The 20,794-nt window shown below is 36.7% G+C and overlaps 1 protein-coding gene and 1 long non-coding RNA gene across 3 annotated transcripts in view; both read left to right on the top strand.

Annotated features, from left to right (window-relative positions):
- The first annotated feature begins 295 nt into the window (after positions 1-295).
- LOC145694582 (tRNA (uracil-5-)-methyltransferase homolog A-like) overlaps positions 296-20,794 on the top strand; it is a 54,349-nt gene continuing 33,850 nt past the window's right edge. The window contains exons 1-3 of one of the 2 annotated variants that reach the window (XM_081770938.1): positions 296-450; positions 9,315-9,605; positions 11,650-11,820. In XM_081770938.1, coding sequence (XP_081627064.1) covers positions 9,339-9,605; positions 11,650-11,820 — 438 coding nt within the window. In that variant the 5' untranslated portion in view covers positions 296-450; positions 9,315-9,338. Of the gene's footprint in view, positions 451-704; positions 727-9,314; positions 9,606-11,649; positions 11,821-20,794 lie in introns of those variants that run through there. The other variant, XM_081770939.1, reaches the window with a different exon arrangement.
- On the top strand, positions 17,939-20,665 carry LOC145694584 (uncharacterized). The gene is made up of 2 exons (XR_014133025.1): positions 17,939-18,535; positions 18,580-20,665. It is a non-coding gene; the product is annotated as an uncharacterized LOC145694584 (long non-coding RNA).

Below are 20,794 nucleotides of genomic sequence, written 5' to 3'. Positions count from 1 at the left end.
CATCTCGTCTCATTCTGTAAATTTATGTACAAAATTTACTAATTAAATTAGATGACGTAAAAATCGTTAATGGATGCTTACATAATTCAACCAACTGTTTCTCTAAATATTTCGAATTAGGCCTATAAATGTAAGTGTATATAAATATTGTGAAATTAGAAAAAAAAAGTTTGTTCTCAGTGATTTATGACATTTTGCGAACGGTTCGGAACGGTTTATGGGCACGCTCCGAACGGTTTACGTCCTTACAACGCAATATTTGCAACTGACTTTGACTTCTGCAGTTTTTGCGTTGTGTTTTTGTAAGTAGAATTCGTCTCGTCTAATTCGTTAACGAAAAACTCGGTCCGCTAGTTGGCAGCATTGGCATCTGGTGCTTTGTGAGTGAAGAGTAATCCTACACATTCTCTGCAAGCAGGAAGCCGACTCGTCGGGAAGAGGTGTTTTCAGGTGTAGTATTTATTTTAAAATTATAAAGTATTTTTAGAATTAGAAGTTAAGTTTGTAATGTAGGGATTATCACAATATCTTCTTTTAGTTGTGCAAGCAAGGGCTGAGGCAGGGACTAATGAGAATGTTGTAAAATCTAGTAAAAGTTCCTTGGGATAATGGTTGAGCCGGGTGGGTCGAGGAAACTTGGTGACTTACACGTGTACTTTGAGACTTCCCGAAACGTCATTCCATATCTTTTACTTCATCTGTTACGCACTGTATGGTTATATATTTGTAAGTTTAATCAGAAATACAATATGTAACTTGATCGATTCAAGTTTGGTGTGTGATTTTAGAAATATACTTGTTAAGTGAACTGCTGACTATCAGTAGGTCAAATGCACAATAATTATTTACGGAACCTGGTTTTACACTTTATATCAAATCTGCTGTCTTGTATTAGTTGTTTCGGTCGTGGTAATACTGCTCAAAACATCGAATATAGAAAGATTATTGCAATTTTAGTTTTGATATGGCAGCCAGCAACCCGATTTCTCTGTCGGTGCCACGTGCATGTTCTAATCATTTCAGCACAAGGAACATAGTGGTACGATATAAATTACGGCAGATCTAATTAGTGTCGATTCACTGATCCAATTGGAAGTACTGGCATCGGAAAAGTAGCCTTAAAAAGTACGCTCTATTTGGGCACAGATACATAAGATTCCTCTACTAAACTTGGGGGTCCAGGGATAACAGTTCAGATAGATTAATCCAAGTTCGGGAAACGCAAAAATCACTGCGGTCGTGTGATCGATGGTATGTGGGTTTTTGAAGGTTCCGAAGTAGGTTCTGGCAATGTATTCATGTGTATCGTCAAGAACAGATGTGCTGAAGAGCTGTTGGGCGTTCTTGAACAGTGGGTGAAGCCTGGTACAACTATTCATAGCGACTGTTGGAAGTCATATGATGGTTGACTGAGGTGGGATTCCAGCACTTCACTGTGAATAGCGTGAATTTCGTAGATCCCGTTTCTGGCGCTCATACGCAAAATATCGAGCGGGTGTAGCGAGACGCAAAGAACAGCGTTCCGAGATATGGGAACAAAAGACACCATTTCGTCGTACATCTGGTCTCTCTTCTTTTCAAGAAAAAGTATCCACTCACAACGCGGTTTCACAACTTCCTGTTGGAAGTCGATCGATTGTATCCAAATTTGAGGTATGTGAAAATGAATGCTTCCTGGCCCTTTCTCTCTTTTTCGTTGCATTTCTGACATTTGCCCGTGTACTTTGTGTCTGTAGTGCCCTTGTACTTAATGTATGAGTATGTGTAGGGGCAATTGAACGCATATCGCATATTCCGTGCACGTGGATACTTCTTACTGTTGCATTACCTACAGAAATGATTCTATATCATGTACAAGTGGTAATAGAACACACAACAAACGCAGGTCACGCTGTATTCTCACTCCATATTGGAGTGTGAATACAACGTGATCTGGGTTTGTGAGCTCTATTACCACTTGTACATGATACAGAATCATTTCTGTAGGTAGTGCAACAGAAAGTATCATCCTCGTGCACGGGAGATGAAAAGTAGCTGTTCTTAACTAATACTCAGAGCTTTTTATTTAAAAAAAAAAATGCCTTACATACTGGTTTACTTTTGGCGCACCATAGAATTGTTGAACACTTGATTCACTATTTTCCGTGCTCCTAAAATGTTTCCGCTGGGTGATGACTTGGCATTGATAAAATTAAAGGGATGCATGACATAGAAACTACAGTGCAGAAAGACGACCCTGTGCTTGGTGGCCACTAAAATGCTATCTAACCGGATCGGGGCTGGGCGAAGCTGGTGAGCCCAAGCGGTAGCACGGCGCTGGATCCGAAGGAAGCATGCGCAGCGACGGGTATGTGCGAAGCGATTTAGGTGATTAGAAATGGGGAGGGGGTCACAATTAATGAAGAACAGAATGATTTACAGGAGAAATGAGTTGATAGTCTTGAGAAAATATCGTACAAAATTTTTTAAAGGCAGTAGGTAAAGGTAAGTAGAAGTGATTGTCGATTTTATGTCGAATAACCCAACGAAACTGTTGGGCTTCTAACCCGTTCCTGCTACGACTCTTCTTTCTCCTACTACTACTTCGGATCCTAATTTAACGTATGAAACCATAGAATGACTGAATCGGAATAGAATATCGCGCAAAAAAAAAAGTACCCCCCAAAGCTCAACAATAGCCGCGATTTCAACCATTCTTGGCACAAGGCTAGGCCTTAATGTTACTTATATGTATATATTATTGTGCGATGAAGAAAAGGGAATACATGATAGAGGGGAGTATTCGAAATTCAAACATAGAACCACGCAGTGAGATTGATCAATTTAAGGCATTGTTAAGAGGTTAAACTTTTACCCTATGCGAATTTACCTATTTTTGCCACGAGTGATGGGTAACTGAGGGATGTGTGAATGACAGTATTCATATAATACGATATAAACGAGTATTGATTTCGCTGCGAGAAAAAAAAAAATGTAACTCAGGCGGTTTAAAATTGCTTCACAAGTGTTAAATGCATAAACCTTTCACGTAGTTTTAAACATTTTTTCTACATGAGCAGACTTCGACTGGAATAGGTAATAGGCATATTCATGAAATGAAATTTTTTAGGTTAACATACCACGCGTATGTCCTTCAGGCTAAAGGAGGCGGATTAATGAAAATGAATGAAAGCTACTAACATTGTCTGCTTTTGTGACGTGTTTGTTTCCTCCTGGAGAAACATACAGAAAGAGGTTTATAAAAAACAACGATCGGATTAATGTTGCAAAGTGTAGAAAGAAAATCATAGTTCTTAACTTCTTAGGTGATCAAAACTGATAACAGAATGAATGTGCGAATCAGAACTAAGAACCAGTAGGGACGAGAGGGAACGGAGCTCGTACAGTAATCGAATCTGGGTCTTCTGTGCTTTAGTTGCATACGATAACTACATGACCACAAGAGAGTTCTAATATATATTATTTGGTACAAATTTATAGGTACTGGCGAATCGTGGAGACTACCAATTAACATTAATTCCCTATAGATGCGAAATTGATTTGCAGTAGTGATTGCGGCAAAAGTGCACTTTGAGCAGAACATTATGGGAACAGATTCACAATAAATAGAAATACGAAGAATTACTCTTTAAGAAAAGTCTAAACTTTCCTAACCCTAAGCTAACTCGACCCTACCCTACTTGTCCCTCTTACCTTATGTGAATAATGCCACGTCCTGTGACAAAATCACTTGTTCTGGTCAGTGCACTCTTACCGTGATTGCTTCAGAACACACGTTTTCTGCTAGTTAGCTACCTTTCAAGGTATAGAGACGTTCTATTGGTCCCCAACCGGCTTCCTTTGTACTCAAGCAGAAAATTTACCTAATCGCCCTCATAAATAAACACTCCAAATAAGCCATAAACGGCACGTGTTTGGTGTCGAAGCGATACGTTGTTGCCATCGCTAAACTTACATTATCGATGGAAATATTATGTAATAATAATAATAATAGAACAATCATTAAAAGAATTCAATATAATGGTATGGACAGTGGCGGTGAAGGGCGGATTTTCGGGGGTGGCAAAGAAAGATTTCTTTCTCATCGGGCTTTTGCAGTACTGATGCCCTACGTGGGGAGGAGGAGGAAAGGGGCGAACCGCTTAACATGTTTGATCCGTACAAGCGTTATTGTTATGGAAGTTACACAATATTAACAATATGCTATATTTAAGAGTAAAATAAGCACATATCATGAAACTAAGGATTGATTTCTTTTTCTCTTCATTACAACATATCCAAGTTGAATTCTAATTAAATGAAATATTTCAATTTAACGTAACATAACTATGCTCTTCAAGCTAAGGGAGACTGAAGGAGGATGCAACTAAAAAAAAACAAGAGTAACTAAAAACTAGATAAATCTGTCTTTCTGCGAAGACTACTGAAGAATCAGTAAGCAAGAGGGTGAAAATTGCAACATCGCTTTTTTTTTTCTTCTTCAGCAGGTCAACTGGAAGGACTTGAATTATCCCTCTCATGTAACAAAGAAACATGTGGGTTTTTTTTTCAATGGTGTTCCGCTTCCTTTATACCCGCCTGGGGGCTGTTTGAGCAATTTTGCTATACCGATGGGCCAGAATAGACAGCTTTCAATATATTATCAGATAAAATAGACTTTACTATTTTTATCGTACCTGAATACAGATTGGTCTTCAGTCATGGGAAGTTTGCGGAAGACTCGGGTTAGATTCCTGTTGAGGGTTAGTGGTTGATCGCATGTTAGATGCATCTCGTATTGGAAGGAGTATTAAGTTAAGAACCAGCGAATCAAATCTCACGTAATTATTTCGGTAATATAAAAACATTGCGTGTAATAAATATTAGTTTGCCACAAAACTACGGTACAGCCCGTCCACGTTGGTCTAGTAACTAGCGCGCTATTGTTGCACCTGGTTAAAGGTTATTCTCGGTTAGGGCGCACTGAAATTTTAACGCAATGTGTGGGTTCGGATTTCACAAAACTAGGTTCATGCCTCATATATATATATATATATATAGCCTGCCGATTAAGAGACTCTCAACTTCCAAAAATAAACTTTTGAACACCGAAGAAGCACGAAATCCAATTTCTAGAGTAGAGCAAGTAGCAGTGTCGCATGTACACCATGGCATATTTTGTCAATCGAGACCTGAACTCTTATTAACAGGGTTCATACACTACCTGGAAAACCTGAAAATCTCAGGGAAATTGATTTTTGGAAGAAAAGGTCCTAGGGGAAATCGATCATATATATATATAGTAAAAAACTTGGAAAATATCAGGGAAATTGAGTTCAATATGTTAGTATATTTTGAATGTATTCAAAGTATAGAACAAAAGTATTCCCTTAATTCCCTTAGTAGGCTTCTCAACTTAATATTTTTTCAACTTAAATTTTATTTATTTTCTTGACTCAATATTTAATTGCAATCGTTCATTGGCGAGACGGGTGGCCATTCTCAAATATATAAATATATTATTCTTAAAGTTTGTGTTCTCTTACTGTTAGTTTCTTCCACTAGACCTGGAAATTGCAAAATTAATACATGGAAATTGAGTTCACTATTTTTGTATGAACCCTGAGTAATTTCTGCGACTTCCGTTTTTAGAGAAGAGATGGAATATATTGAGGACGTTTGATTGCAGAAGATCGCTTTCTGCTGAGACAGAATTTGCTTTATAGTAGCGTTAGTATGAAATGGTTGATTTCTACCACTTTATTCGAATTTCACTTCCATTAGCTATTTCTAAATTTTGACCCTCTACATGTTGACCAATTTAATCCATCAAGTATTTGAGAGATTTTCCTCCTGGATACACACGCACGCGCGTGCACGGAAGTCTTGATCAGCCAGCGAGCAGAAAATTGTAAATTGCAACAATGATGTAATTTTCAAGTATAAACCAAATTCTAACGTGTTTTGCCTTAAAGGAACTTGAAGATTTCAAGAAAATAGTCACTCGATCCAGATGGTTTCGGTTTCTTAAAACCTTGTGCTATAGCCATTACAGACCTTCCTATTTAGTGAATCTACACTAAGGAAGTAACGCCACCCACAAGAATTAGTAATGGAAGAAACCAAGTAAATTTAGCGAGAAAGGCAGTATTTATGCGATCACTTTATATATAAGCTCCTGTTGAAATTCTGCACTTTTTTGTCCTTCATTTGTCATTAGTCTCGTTAGTTTACAGGGCCTAAATGTAGACAAAACCATTTTTCATGAAGAGAACTACATTCATTTAAGCTACCTCAACAGTACGTAATAAAGGAGCAGTTCACATCGGTGCTATTTGTAGTACTATATATGTAAATTAATAACAACGTATGGAACGCTTTATATTAATATAACCTAAATAATGTTCCTTTTTACGTATTAACATCGTGTTCGTGTGTTTTCTCGGGTTACTCCCGTTTCCTCCACTCATTTCACAAATTCTTCATTCACTTGCTTTAATCGTAGTCTCCGTTATACTAAAGGGCATAATCGTGGAACGTTGAACTGAGTTTTAATTTCATTTGAATTTTTTTAGTCGATATTTGCAATACTTCCCACGGGTACTCTTCTTTGGGGCTGTCTTAAGACTACCCTTTCTGCTGTTTTTTTCGCATATTTGTTATAACAGTTGCAAGGCGCTCAACCGAAAATTGAACCCGGGAACATATCTGGCAAAGGAGTACCCGCTAACGTCTACGTCTGGAAGCATATTTGGAGGCTCATGGGGGACATTTCCAACATTTGCTGTTAAAATGTGTGTATATACTACGCCCTGTACATAGTGCTTTTATGCCATAAAATATAAGAAATGTTATACACTTCAGGACGCTTACAGTATCACAAACTCAAATTTTGAAAGCCTCTACGACAGTAATAGCTCAAGTCAGACGAGCGAGGCAATGCACATCTTCTAGAGCAGTGCCAAATGCATAATTTTATGTATATTGAATCAATAGAAAGTTACGGAGTTGGGAATTCTTTTTCAAAGGGCTTTCTCGAAAAGGTGCGTGGGTATCACAACCAGTCATAGGTTGTTTTCAATAGGCGTAAAAATCGTAATGTTTACAGGAATCTCGTATCTTAAACCGTTTCGGAGAAAGTAAATACACGGGCACAAATTGGTGCACTACTTAAAATGGCGTTTGTGAGAATTGTTTAATTTGCTTCTGTAACAATACAGCAAAGTTTTTGGTAGGTGCAGTCACAGGTTACTTCCTTTAAGGTACAAACTTCAAGAACGGTTTGAAAACCATATTGCTATAAACAGCATTATGATCTTCACTATTGAAAAGTGAGATTGGATGTGATAGAACTAAGTTATGTGTAATAAAACCTTTCGAATATTCAGATTTTCAATATCTTGTAACTTGTTCGTGTTTTGTGAAAACTCATCGTATCTTGATCATATTTGACACTATGGTACTATAGGTGCACTTTGCCACATTTGCCAGTTGCACTATTACTGTTGTATACAGGGAACGAGCTTCAAAATTTTGTCGTTTGTGGATGTTTGACACTGTGGCGTCCTTTGTGTGCAACCCTAATAATAAGCGTCATTTAAGTAAGCAGTCAGTGATACCCTGACGATATTTGCATCTTGCAATTTTTTTTGTAATCCACTTGTTCAAAAATTACAAAAGCTTTCCAACAGGGTTGGCTGGTTTAAACCAGCTGATTAAAAAAAAAAAAAAAAAAAAAAAAAAAAAAAAAAAAAAAAAACGGGTTTAAACCAAAAAAACAAAAAATGTTCGTAAAAGTGTAAGTATTTGTAAAATCTTGATGAACACACATTTGTGGGTTATCACGTTTCACTCCCGTATATTATTCGTATTATATTCAGACCTAAATTCCCCATTCATTACTCAAAAAGATTATACTACAAAAACAAGTTTATTTTGTGATTTTTTTGTAGTTATTATTATGTAATTGCAATCGAAGAAAAATTCTAAATATTGTTTTGTTTCAATGTTTACTATTGATAAAATACATCGAAAATGCCGTACTTTTTGTGTGTGTGTGGGGGGGGGGGGGGTCATACAGACCCCACGAGAGGCATTTAGTAAAATAAGTATCTTTGGTATCTATTTATGTATAAATGAGTTCGAGCCAAAGTGGACTCAAATAATTCGTATCTTTATTCACTTTTCTTATTGATATGCAGATTAAGTCGGTGTATTTCTTTAATTTGGACCAATAAAAATCGTTGTTAACTAACTTGAACTAAATTAGTTCTTCTGTACTCCGTAGTACTTTGAAATTGTTCATATGTAATTCTGAGTAATGGTTTCACTTGTGCAACTGTTTATCTTTTTGACCTTCTGAAATGACTCTTGACAGTTATATTAAGAAGCATGTAAAGATCAGTATAAAGTATTTTTTTTTTTTTTTATCAGGATTCCTTCGTGAGTGAGTCGGCAGACGTATCGCATTTGTGGCCAATTAGTCCTGGTTCTGAGTTCAATGGGGTACAATTTCTCTCGGATGTAACTCGAGAAGCGGTTTTTATTCCGCTTTAAGCTTATGTGACCCCTTCCAGCATAACCCGATTGTTGCATAATATCAAGGCGAAACAAACTTATTTCTGTCCATATATGATATGAATATATAGAGCAAATCATTTAAACCATAAAAACCTGGTTTAAACCAAAATAAGTTTTTTTTTTAAATAAAAACCATATTTTTGCCAACCCTGCTTTCCAAGATACAAGGTGCATCTCGGAGATAGTGGAAACTTACGGTTCGAGAGTGCGACTGTGTTCGTTTACTGGCCATAACTAAAGAATTCTTCATTTTCCTCCCCTATATAACTGGTTTTTATAACTCCCTGTAGTCCGTGGGCACCACTTTGTATAGGTGCTTTAGTAAATCAGTGATGTCAAATACGCAATGAACAATGAATTATCGCGTTATTTTGTAACAATTCTTTAGTTATGGCCAGTAAATAAAGAATTCTTTAGTTATGGCCAGTAAACAAACACAGTCGCACTAACACTTAGGAACACAATGTACACATACAAGCCTTTGCGTTTCTGGGTTTAACTCTGAAAACAAGCATGTCCGAAAAGCCCTTCCTTTGGAGTAGCGTCCTTTCAGCACCAATGTGCCATCCGCTTCTCATTCGGATCCAGGAGAAATTACTGTTGCCAAATTAGTGGATTTATTTCCGCACCTGCTAATATAGGGTAAATGCAATTTGATAAGTAACTAATTATGCTATCACTTGTTTTGTCTGCTATATATTTTCACTTTGTGAAGCTTGATGGAATACAATTCTTATTGATAGTGTTATTTGCAGATCCGTGGTTTTATCACTATCAATATGAGTGTTGCTGTTGAAGAAGTGAATGGTACTGATGTGAATATAAAAGAAGAGCCGGAAGAAGGTCAGAAGAAGATCGATGGACAAGATGAAAATACTGAACAGGATGAAAACGAAACAACTGAACCTGTGGTGAATGGCGATGCGGAAGATGCTACAATTAAAGAAGAACCATCATCTCCGGCCAAGGAGACCACCACCACTACTACTACTACAGGCGTATTCAAAATTGAAGTGAAAGGTCTGCCGAGATTCTACAGGCTAGGGGTAAGTTTTTCTTCCGGTTTTTTTTCTTAGAAATTTAAAATTTGTAAATTAAGCTGACGTAATGTTCTTTGAAGTAATGTAGATGAATTTTTTCTGTAAATTTCATAAAATTTGTTTTCGCATCTAAGGCTTCTACTTGTATTGTTATTTTTGGATGCATATTCCATCTTGTGGACTATAGAAAATTTTTTTTACGAGTAACTTTAGCACAAATCATGGACATAACTACTTGGTAATGTAACTAAGAGGTATCTACTAAGTAGATTCTTTATCAAGTGATTAATTCTGAGTATCTCATGAGTTTCTTCCAATGTCCTATAGATAGGTTTCTCTGAATAAGTTTTTCACAAAATGTTACATGTAGGCTACAGAAATGTAAAAATTACCAATGCAAGATTAAGTAAAATCCTTGTCTGTTCAAAAAGGCCATGGCTAAAGTCAGTTCGAATTGCTTCCTCATGCACCATACTCGTCAGATTTAGCTCCTCATTTTTCTTTTAAACTTGAAAATAATAGCTCGGTGGTAAGATTTGTCGACAATGATGAGGTGGAGTCTGCGGTTAACGGGGATTTTGAAGAGCTTAACGGTTCTCAATATAAACAGGGTATCGAAGTTATTGAACATCTCTGTAAGTGTATAGAGCTAAAAGGAGACTTGTTCTGTGTGGTGCGTCATCTACAATAATTCACAAACCGTTCTGTTTGCTTATTAATGTAGTCCTAATCTCCGGATTACTTCTGTCTTTCTAATTTCTCTTGCGTCCGGGAGAAAGATTACTTCAGCACTTAGGGTTGAAATTTATTCGATTTTAGCAAAATATTGTATAAAAATAACTCACCACACAGGTGACAGTGTACATTTTATATAGCTTTTGTGGTATTTTAACGTACCGGTAATAAAGATAATGTCTGGAAATTGTTGAAAAGAACAACTTACCTGTTCATTTGTCTGCTTAGTAGTTTTCAACATCTTCCTTTTTTGTCCAGTCTGAAAGAATGTTCAGTTTTTAGGATTCACTGTTTAAACTCACTGGTCATCACCTTAATTTTGTTACCTTCAAAATTGTTGTACACGAACGAGTAGAACACGAAATTATCTACAAATTTCTTAAATATAGGCTATTTAGTCTTTACTGTTGCCAAATTCCCAACATGGACACAGTGTTCCGTGTTGCAGCATTGAACCTAACCAGAAAATTGAGATATCTATTACAATTAACTCACTGAGCCCTGAATCCCGAATGAAACTTACAATCTCAATTCTTACCAAGATTAGATTGTAATAAGATTTCAGTAGTGGCAGACGCAGGTTCGATTCCCGGTGGATGTTCATGTGCTTCGGATTTCACAAGCTGAAGGTCCACATTTCATATAATCTCGGTACTAAAAGAAACTCTGTATTAATCCAGCCAGCTAACAGCATCGGTAATAACTTCACCGTTCTCGGTTGGTGTATATGCAGGATGGCCCTTTTATCCTGATAGTCTTTTGATTTTTTTGGCATACTGTGATACTACAAGGTTGACAGTGTTGCTAACTTTTTTTTTTTCAAGGTTTATATATTTCGAACAGCCTAGAAAGCAGCATGTAGTCTATAGTTCTTGTCAGATGGGCAGTTTATAGCTAACCTGAAATCTTTTTCTCCGCGACTTTCTGAAAGCTAATTTAGACCTAAACGGCAAGTAAATTATTTAACAACAGATTTAAGTGAGAAGGTGTTAGTTAATGAACGGTGTATGATCATGTAATCTTTCGCGTATTTTGCTCAAAGTATCTTTTTGAGTAGTCATTCTCTTTGCTTCTTAAGCACTGTGAGTACCAAGAACTTAAAATAATCTGGCTGTTTTTTTCTGAAAAGAGGATCAAATTTAGCATGTGGATTCTGGAAGCTAACGTTCAATTTTGCTATGAAAACAGTAGAGGAAGCCGTTGAAACTTTTCAAGTTGACTCAGGTTTATCAGCAGGCAAGTTAATGGGTGTATAAATCTTGCATGACTAGCACCAGTAATAGATCTTCACTTGATTTTCTTTTTCTTTCTTCAGGAATTGAAGAAATTGTTGACAGACGATTTGAAATTGGGAAGCCATACTATTAGGTCACCGAAAAGAGCGAGTCCTTGGATTTATTTGATCTTCAAAACTGAAGAAGACCAACAGAAGGCAGTAAAGACCTTGAATGGATACAGTTGGAAGAAGCGAGTTCTTTCAGCCGAAGTAAGTACGATTTAAAGTAGGAATGCAGTACAGGGTGCGAGATGTAGCATGAGCTATGAGAAGCGGGAGGTAGGAAAAACGCTGTCCGATGCAAGGGTGATAGTGGAGAGAGGGGGGGGGGTACTCTTTGGTAGTGTTTCTAACCCGTGCTGATATTAGCCTCAAAGGTAAGTAAAAACAATGAATAATAACTACTTAACGTAAGTGATATATATTATGATAGGCTTACCTGTAGCTTCAAGCATTTATAAAGGCTCAATGCCGTCCATACAATCTCACATCATAGTCTTCCGTCTTGTGGTTTCTTTCTTCTGAGGAGTCTCTATTCCTGACTGTCCTCGGCCAAGTTTATCCTAGTGTTTTCAATAAGAACGTGTGAGGTTCCATTTGCAAATATGCTTGTTCACATCTTCATACCTTATCACACCTTGCCTTCCGCTCTTTTGCTGTTATCATTGTAAACTTCACTTCGGCGAGTTCCATCGCATTGTTGATGGAAAATATAGTGCTTCTTGCTGCTACATATTCTTTGACTGCAGCCCAAATAAACTTTATCGGGTTTAAATCAGGATGAAAGGGGCCAAACGAAGAACTGAATGTCCATATTTAGCAAGGAGCGAATCTACTTTAAATGTCCTAAAACGAGCTTTATTGGTTTGTTCTGGTTTGTACATATCTTCTGTAATGTCTTACAAGCCAATCGATCATTACATCTTTGAGATGATGTCGTTGAAGGATCTAAATAGACATTGTGGTATGGTGCATTGTCTATCACAAGAACTGAATTACTTGGAAGGTTAGGAATTAGCCGCGACTTCAACCACTTTTCATAGTTTTCGTAATTCATGTCATTGTGATAATCGCCAGATTTCGTTCCAGGTTTGAACATGACTAACGCGTGTGGAATAAAAGTTTTCTCCGCCAGCATGCATGATTATTACGCGTTGTCCTTTAGAAATTGGTGAGAGTAAACTTGTATTATCGCTCCACGTGTATTTTGTGTGCGATGAATGAAAGTCTCATCCATGTAAATTATAGGGCGGTTCTGCCTTCTGTAATGATCTATAGCTCGTAAATAAGCAGAAATTCATCTTTTTCAGTAAGTAGTGTCCTATTGTTTTCAGCCTTAATTCATCTAAATCCTAAGGAATGGATTATTTCCGTAAACACCAAGTGCTTCCATTAAAGTTACTTTTCTCGAAGTACTCGCAATAGTGATTCTACAGGACGTTGACCGTGAACAATATGAAATTCATTAATTGTTCAGCGAATAAGGCATTTGTCTAAATCGTCCTGAGAGATTTTTGTATTTAGTTGTGCTCGCTTCATATTTGGAGAAGAAGAGCTCGTCGAAATGATTTTTCCCACCCGCTCACTCAAAACACGTTTTAGTGTACTTACTGAAACGCCGGTTGCTTCAGATACTCGCTTTTGCACTTTTTATGTTAATGGGATTTCCACTGTCAGCCTCTCTTCATAAAATTAAACATTAACCAAAATCTCGCTGCTTTGGTGTGAATAATTTTCATTCTTCTAAGTTTTACTCTTCTTACCCTCCATAATAATAATGATAATAAACCAGCACACAACACTAACTAAAACAGCACAGAACTATACATGGAATACCACACCACACTACACTGAACACTAGAACACTGTCCAGTTCGGCTTCTTCATGTGTATCTAAAGACACCCCCATCTGTGTCATAAATAACCACCCCGGGAAGGAGGGTACCAATAGGACCACTTTGTTTTATCAGCGAAAATTACATTTCCCTGTATGAGGGAGGAGGAGTTGACAGGTATGTAGCTACGATTTCCCTAAGGCTAGAACATGAGTCGTGGTCCCCAGAATGAATGGATTGCAAATATAGGTCGTGTTATGTGATGTAATTTTTACTTACTTTACGATCATGTATTAAACGAATAAGGAAACTAACACACCAAGTACAATTTACATCTTATTAAATAAATAAGCTACTTTATTGTTCAGATTTTTCTAAATGAAGATGAAAAAAGGAAGACTGCAGATTGATTCAAAGTGTGTTTGTCATTCCTTCCCAGAAATGCTTTAAATCACCAAATTCTAGTTCACCGTTCTGGCAGTTAGCTACACTGTTAGGGTTTCCTGTTCTATTAGTGTGGTGGTTGCGGCCAAGGTCATAGCTCATGCTATCCATCGCGCTCAGTACATTAATTTGGTATGTTTTTACAACATACGTATTGTTTTCTTAAAATACGAATTTTGCTGAAATTTGCACTAAAATATGTTAGTAAATGAAAATTTAAATTAGCTAGACCAGTGCAGGGTTAAACTTTTCGTCCCGAAGGGACCCGGGAGTAACATGCCCTTATTAAATATGAAAATCTCTAATAAGATGGAAGGTGGGAAATATGATCAATTAAATAAATACCTTGAAAATAGAACGTACGACTTGTACTAAATACCTGATGATAAAAAAAGCCAGGAGGTGATCCTTGGTTTAAAAAATTTACCAAAAAAAAATCCGCTGGATAAAGTAAAGATTAAAACTAAGAAAACACCAAGGATCAATACATCCGAATAACATCGGAAGGACGTTAGGCATGGCTTGCTGCGACTCACCCTGATATTTGTCACGTCATTTTCGTGCGCAAAAGGCTCAATACTTTTTGGACCATCTGATATACAGGGTGAAGCATTTGTGTCCAACTGTAATGGAGACCCAGACAGAAGATGCAGGTGGTTTACAGGCGCCTGAAAATGGAACACTTAAACGCATGAGACAGGTATCGATTTTTTTTTTTTTTTTTCGCGATCATTGCATGTTCATTTCGCGGAAACAGGTAGTTTTCATGTTGATAGGGTTGCAACCTTGCAACGTGGAAACTGCGTGTAAACATGTAGCGAGCGGAAAGACATGTACCTGACCGGCATATTCCATGTAGTTGACATATACGTCACCTCATGAGGATCTGTCAAAAACTGCTTTTCATTTGATAAAAATGTAATTGACATAGGTTGACTGCCATGAGCACCATATATGATGCTCATTATCACAAATTACTGAGAGGCCATGAGCATCAGATATGGTGCTCGGCTCCCATTGGTACATTTTCGGGAGACAAAATATGGCGACAAAAATGTGATATAACTATCCATAATCGAGCCGGAGGTAAGACGAAATTTATGGCCTCCTGGGACCAGTACCCTCAAATCACCTTGGCAGTCAACCTGTTAATACATGTGAAATGCAGGTGCTAGCGAATTAGCGGGCGTGCTAGCGCAATATATATGTAAAGTAAATCGCATTAAGTACTATACATGTCTCAGGACCTTGCATATGTGCATGACAAACTGGAGACTTGGTGCCTGAATATTACATGTTTCCCACACCTATAACATTAACAATTCACTCCAATCAACCCTGTTCATTGCATGCACCTGTTCAACCCATTTATTGGCAATCATGATCATTGTATTTTCCGTTTACCTGCACATTGCATATAAGTGGGTTCATACTTCGCATGTACACGGAGATAATACAGGCAATGTATTCAGTTGTAATCCCATGTATTATACATGTCAGGACCTTGAATAGCGAGGCAATGTATTCAGTTGTAATCCCACGTATTATACATGTCAGGACCTTGCATAGCGAATGTCGAATTAGACTTGTGCCTGAATATTGCATGTCTCCTGTGCCTATAACGCGAATGTTTAGCTCCAATCCACCTTGTTCACCTCACGTATGTTTAATCCATTTATTGGCAATCATGATCATTGCATGTTCCCGTTCACCTGTACATTGCCTATAAACTGCACGCAGGGGAGTTACCACACTTCGCATGTACACGAAAATGATAAATGTAAAATAATATATTCTACGTCATGCATTTTCAATGCTATACGCTAATACATGGTATTTACATGTAATGCGAATGTCACACATGTATATTACATGTTGATAAACAGGCACCTTCTTTGTACTTTTCATTCTTACTGTATTGCGAATGTTATCAACAATCTATTCAAAGTACTTTACATGCACATATTCCCTCCATTTACTTGCATGTAAGTGACTACGTGTACATTGCATGTTCTCATTTTAATGTACAGGCTCTGTACAATGCTTGCTTCCGTGCAAAATTTCCAACAGAAGTTCAATACTTTTTCGACATGCATATCATCTGAAGACAATGTGCCTGTAATATTTTCTTTACATCTGTTTTCGCCGAAACAGACGCCTGTATAATGCCTGTCAAAATCTGACAAGCTTTTACAGGCAGTTCCATGTGCAAAACATTGCATGTTGCCTCAAAAATTTTCATAATAGACCACCAAAGGAGGGAGAAATGCGAAACTTCGCACGAAACAACTAGAAAAAGGGAAAACCTTCGTACGTATTTCGCAATGAACAATACTGCCAACTCGGCATAACATTTCTTCAAGTCAGATACATTTCAAATCTGGGTTAAAGCCTAAAATAGCACATTTATTCTTGTTGCAAACAGGTCTGTGTAGTATCACACATTCAAAGTTTGGAAGCCTCTACCACATTTATACCACAAAGTACAACAGCACTTAATTCTCTGACCAGTCCTGAAATATGATAAACGTTGCACAAGTTGGCAACACTGCTTAAATAATATTTGCAAGAGCTGGTAGTTACAACTAGTGAAATCGATTGCTGTAATGTTATAAAAGCAAAGGAGAACAACAGTAGTTTTATTTTGCACAAATACGCAATTTCAATTAATGTTGAGAACTTGAAACAATGTTTATCATATCTCCGTAACGTATCAGTACTGTAAACGGCAAAATAATTCATCAGTTGCAAACCTTACAAGTACGTAGATAAGATGCTTACCTAATTTTTTTCGATATAAAAGCTTTTCGAAAAACGCCAAATATTACACTCCTTGTAACTTCGTTCCTGTGTTCGAAATAAGTCATATCAGATCATGGTATCAAGCGTTAAGAGCCTGCCTTACTAATAATAATACAAAATTTACCATTTTTCTTTTGCTTGATTATTCATCAGTGAAAGGAGATAATGAAATGAAAGTCATCACAATCATAGATAATGCTATTCTACAACAGAAACTATGAACCTGAAGAATGTTCAGTGTTGCCATCCAAAGAAATTAGTGTTGCCAGAAAACCAATTTCCCTAAAATCTAAGTTAAGACAGTGAATAGAGGAATGAACTCAACCGCATTTGATCACTTATCGTGTTGTTTTGGTTTCTTGTGAACTACTTTTTAATTAACATTATTATTTAGTTTTAATAATTGTATGTTAAAACTATTTTGTTTATTACAAACTAAATACAACTATTATTTAAAAAGTAGTTCATAGGAAACCAAAACAATATGATACGTAACCAAATGCAGTTGAGTTTGTTCCTTTACTCGCTGCCTTAACTTAGATTTTAGGGAAATTGTTTTTCTGGCAACACTAATTTCTATGGATGGCAACACTGAACATTCTTTAGGTTCATATTTTCTGTTGTAGAATAGTATTGTCTGTGATTGTGGTGACTTGCATTTCATTATCTTCTTTCATTGATTAATAAACAAGCAAGAGAAAAATGGTATATTTTGTATTATTTTTAGTAAGGCAGGCTCTTAAGGTACTTCGGAATTGCATAGCCGTGTCAGTTTCTATTTTGCTGTAAGTATGGTAAATGCTTCCGATGTTCGTGACACTATAGCATCCTCAGTTTGCAATAATGAATAATTTGGTATTTTAGGCTTTAGTTTAACATGTAGATCTGGAATGTGTAATGTGACGTAGTAAGATTTAATAATTCGTTAGGTTGGCAACACTGTTCATTGGTTTCCTAACACGTGTAAAGGTGTATCCTCGCCTTATAGTTGGTTCAAGCTAGTAACAAAATACATACCTTTGTCTGTGACGTTTTCGGGCTTGATTCTGTGCAACATGTTTCACTTAGTTTAGAATATTTTTCGTAATATTGCAAGTAATAAAGTAATTTTCCTTAAGATTTTCTCTTTTGAAGAAAAAAGTTTGTCAAAGTAATCTCAGTATTCTTTAAAACTTTAAAAGTTTTTCATTGGAAAAATACGGTTATGAAGAATGGTTACTGCAACCTTGTAAGTCAAAAGCAACTTCGAACACCCATATGAAAAAAACAGGCACATGTACAGGCGCATGTAACACAGGCCCTTTATCCACCTGTGGGACAGGCACATGTGCAGGTGCCTGAAAATGACCCCAGTTTGAACGCCCTACACATGCATGTTGAGCAAACATGTACAGGGCATGAACAGGTATTACTGCACAGGTGTTTGTATGGTAGATACCCTAGTAGATCTACCATAAAAACGTATGTAAAGTGCCTGTCAGCGAAGAAGACGTGCAAGTACAGCCGCTGTACCAGTATAGAACATGTGATGTACATGTCATGTATAATGTCTGTAACATGCATGCTGAACACAAGTTATACGCGTGTATGATAAATAGCTTTTGCCTGGTACATGTGAAAAGTACTTACGAAACATGCATGTAATGTATGTATACATGTAAAAACCATACATGTGACATGCATGTTGCGGGTATGGAAAACATCTGCTGCTTGCATGTAACAGGTGGAGAACATGGAAAAACCATACATGTGAAATGCATGTTGCGGGTATGGAAAACATCTGCTGCTTGCATGTAACAGGTGGAGAACATGGAAAAATCATACATGTGAAATGCATGTTACAGGTGGAGAACATGGAAAAATCATACATGTGAAATGCATGTTACAGGTGGAGAATTTATAAAAATTGTACATGTGACAGGTACATGCCACATACATGTTACAGGTTTGGAAAGCCTCTGCTGCTTGCATGTAGCAGATGTAAAACATGTAAGAAACATGTGCTGTACATGTATTATACATGCGCGAAACAGGCCTGTTGCTTAGATGCTTCATTGCATGGAAATAGAATGTTAAGGTATGTAACATACATGTTACAGGTGCATGCCCCATGTATTGTACAAGTATATAAAACCTGTTGCCAGCAAGGAAACAGGTGAAGTACATGCGTTGTTACATGTACGAAACATGTTATGTACATGCATTGTCTCGGCATTATACAGGCATGCTATCAACACATGCACCGGAAGTGCACTTAACAAGCATTGTGTATATAGATTACATGCACGTTGTGTTAACTAAAGCAGATAAAATGATAGCCATGCATGTAAAAGTAGAAAAATAGATTTCTGAGAATTAATTTGCACAAGTACTGCATGTGATGTACACCCATGTCCAAAATTATTGTCGCATGTCTATAAATATGTTTTTGTAGAAATATAATTTTATAACGAATTCGCGCGGTATTTCTTATAATGTTAGTATGTGTATAATCAGCAGAGACACGTATGTGGCAAATTTAATGTCAAAAGAGCAGTAAATAAGAACAATAAAACGAAAATGAAACTTCTTTGTCCATTTAGCAATATTTTGTTTTACTCATTCTAATTTTCGTATGTATAATTCTTTTCCCATGTAATTTACCACAAATATACATTTCCCGATTATACACATAGTATCAGTATTAAAAGTACCCTGCAAAATCATTATCAAATTATATTCTTCCAAGAAGACAGTTATAGATATGCGACAATCATTTTGGACATGTGTACATGCAGGGTAACATATAATACTGAATAAGGAATAATTATGCAACAAATGACATTACGAAGAGTAATGGAACTAGCTTTTGAGGTCGAAACCTAGTTTACAAGTGTGCAAGGAGAAAAGAAAATATATACAAAGTTTTGGAACACGCATGTAAATTAGTTCTTACTTGTACTTCATGTACTTGCTAGTCTGTAATGTACAAAATCTGTTGAACATTTTCCTTTCCTCCTTGCACGCCTATAAATGAGTGAAAGTCAGTATTGTTACTTTTCGTAAGGTCATTTCTTAAATACTTATTCTTCGTCTATTATTTTTCTTCAAGTATATGTTACCCAGGATGTACATCCTATGCAACAGTGCTAATTAATTCTGATTTTTTCTACTTTTATATGCTTGAATACAGTTATTTTATCTACTTTAGTTATATGCCATGTGCATATAATCTATATACACAATGCTTGTTACGTGCACTTACAGCGTATATGTTGCTTACGACATGCCTGAATGGTACTAGGACAATGCATATACATCGCATGTTTCGCACATAAAACAATGCATGTTTTTCACCTGTTTCCTTGCTGGCAAGAGATTTTACATACCTGTACAGCATTTGACATGGGCCGGTAACATTTGTGTCACCTACATGAACATTTAGGCTAGCACTTACAACACTTTCGTTGCTTACAAGGAATATTTAGGTTTCCTGAGAGCGCAATACATTTACAAAACATTTTTCGTACATGCTACTATGCTATACGAAACAACGATGGAAGAACTGAGTAACGCGAATTTTCGACTAAAATGCCATTTCCAAGAAGCAAGTTTAACAGGAAATGCCAGAAAAACTATGATTAACGAAAGATATTTAGACGCAATCCTGTTGCCTTTCATAGTTGTTTCATATAAGTACGGTTGTTCCCCTTTATTTTTGCTTATACTTTATTATCTTTTCCTGTTTGGAAGCAAGGTTTGTGTAAATCAGTCACCACGTTTGGACCCGAAAAGAGACCTGGATAAATTTTATTTCATGTCTTACTGTCTGAATGGTAGTTTTATATTTTGAGTAACAAAGCAATTTACGATATACTCATTTTTCTTCCAAACAGGTTTGCTGTGTATCGCCAGCGAATTTTTTGCAACAAAGAAACAAATATGTTTAAGATTCGTTTTGTTCATTAAAGAAATAATAATCATGTTGCCTTTCATAGTTGTTTCATTGAAGTACGGTTGTTCCCCTTTATTTTTACTTATACTTTATTACCTTTTCCTGTTTGGAAACAATGTTTATGCCAATCAGTCACCACGTTTTGACCCGAAAAGAGACCTGGATAAAT

Source organism: Thermobia domestica, chromosome 9 (assembly GCF_964235325.1).
Source record: "Thermobia domestica chromosome 9, izTheDome1.hap1.1, whole genome shotgun sequence".
NCBI classification, from domain to species: Eukaryota; Metazoa; Arthropoda; class Insecta; order Zygentoma; family Lepismatidae; genus Thermobia; species Thermobia domestica.
Note: the sequence above shows the minus strand (reverse complement) of the source record. Positions and strands in the feature narration are given on the sequence as shown.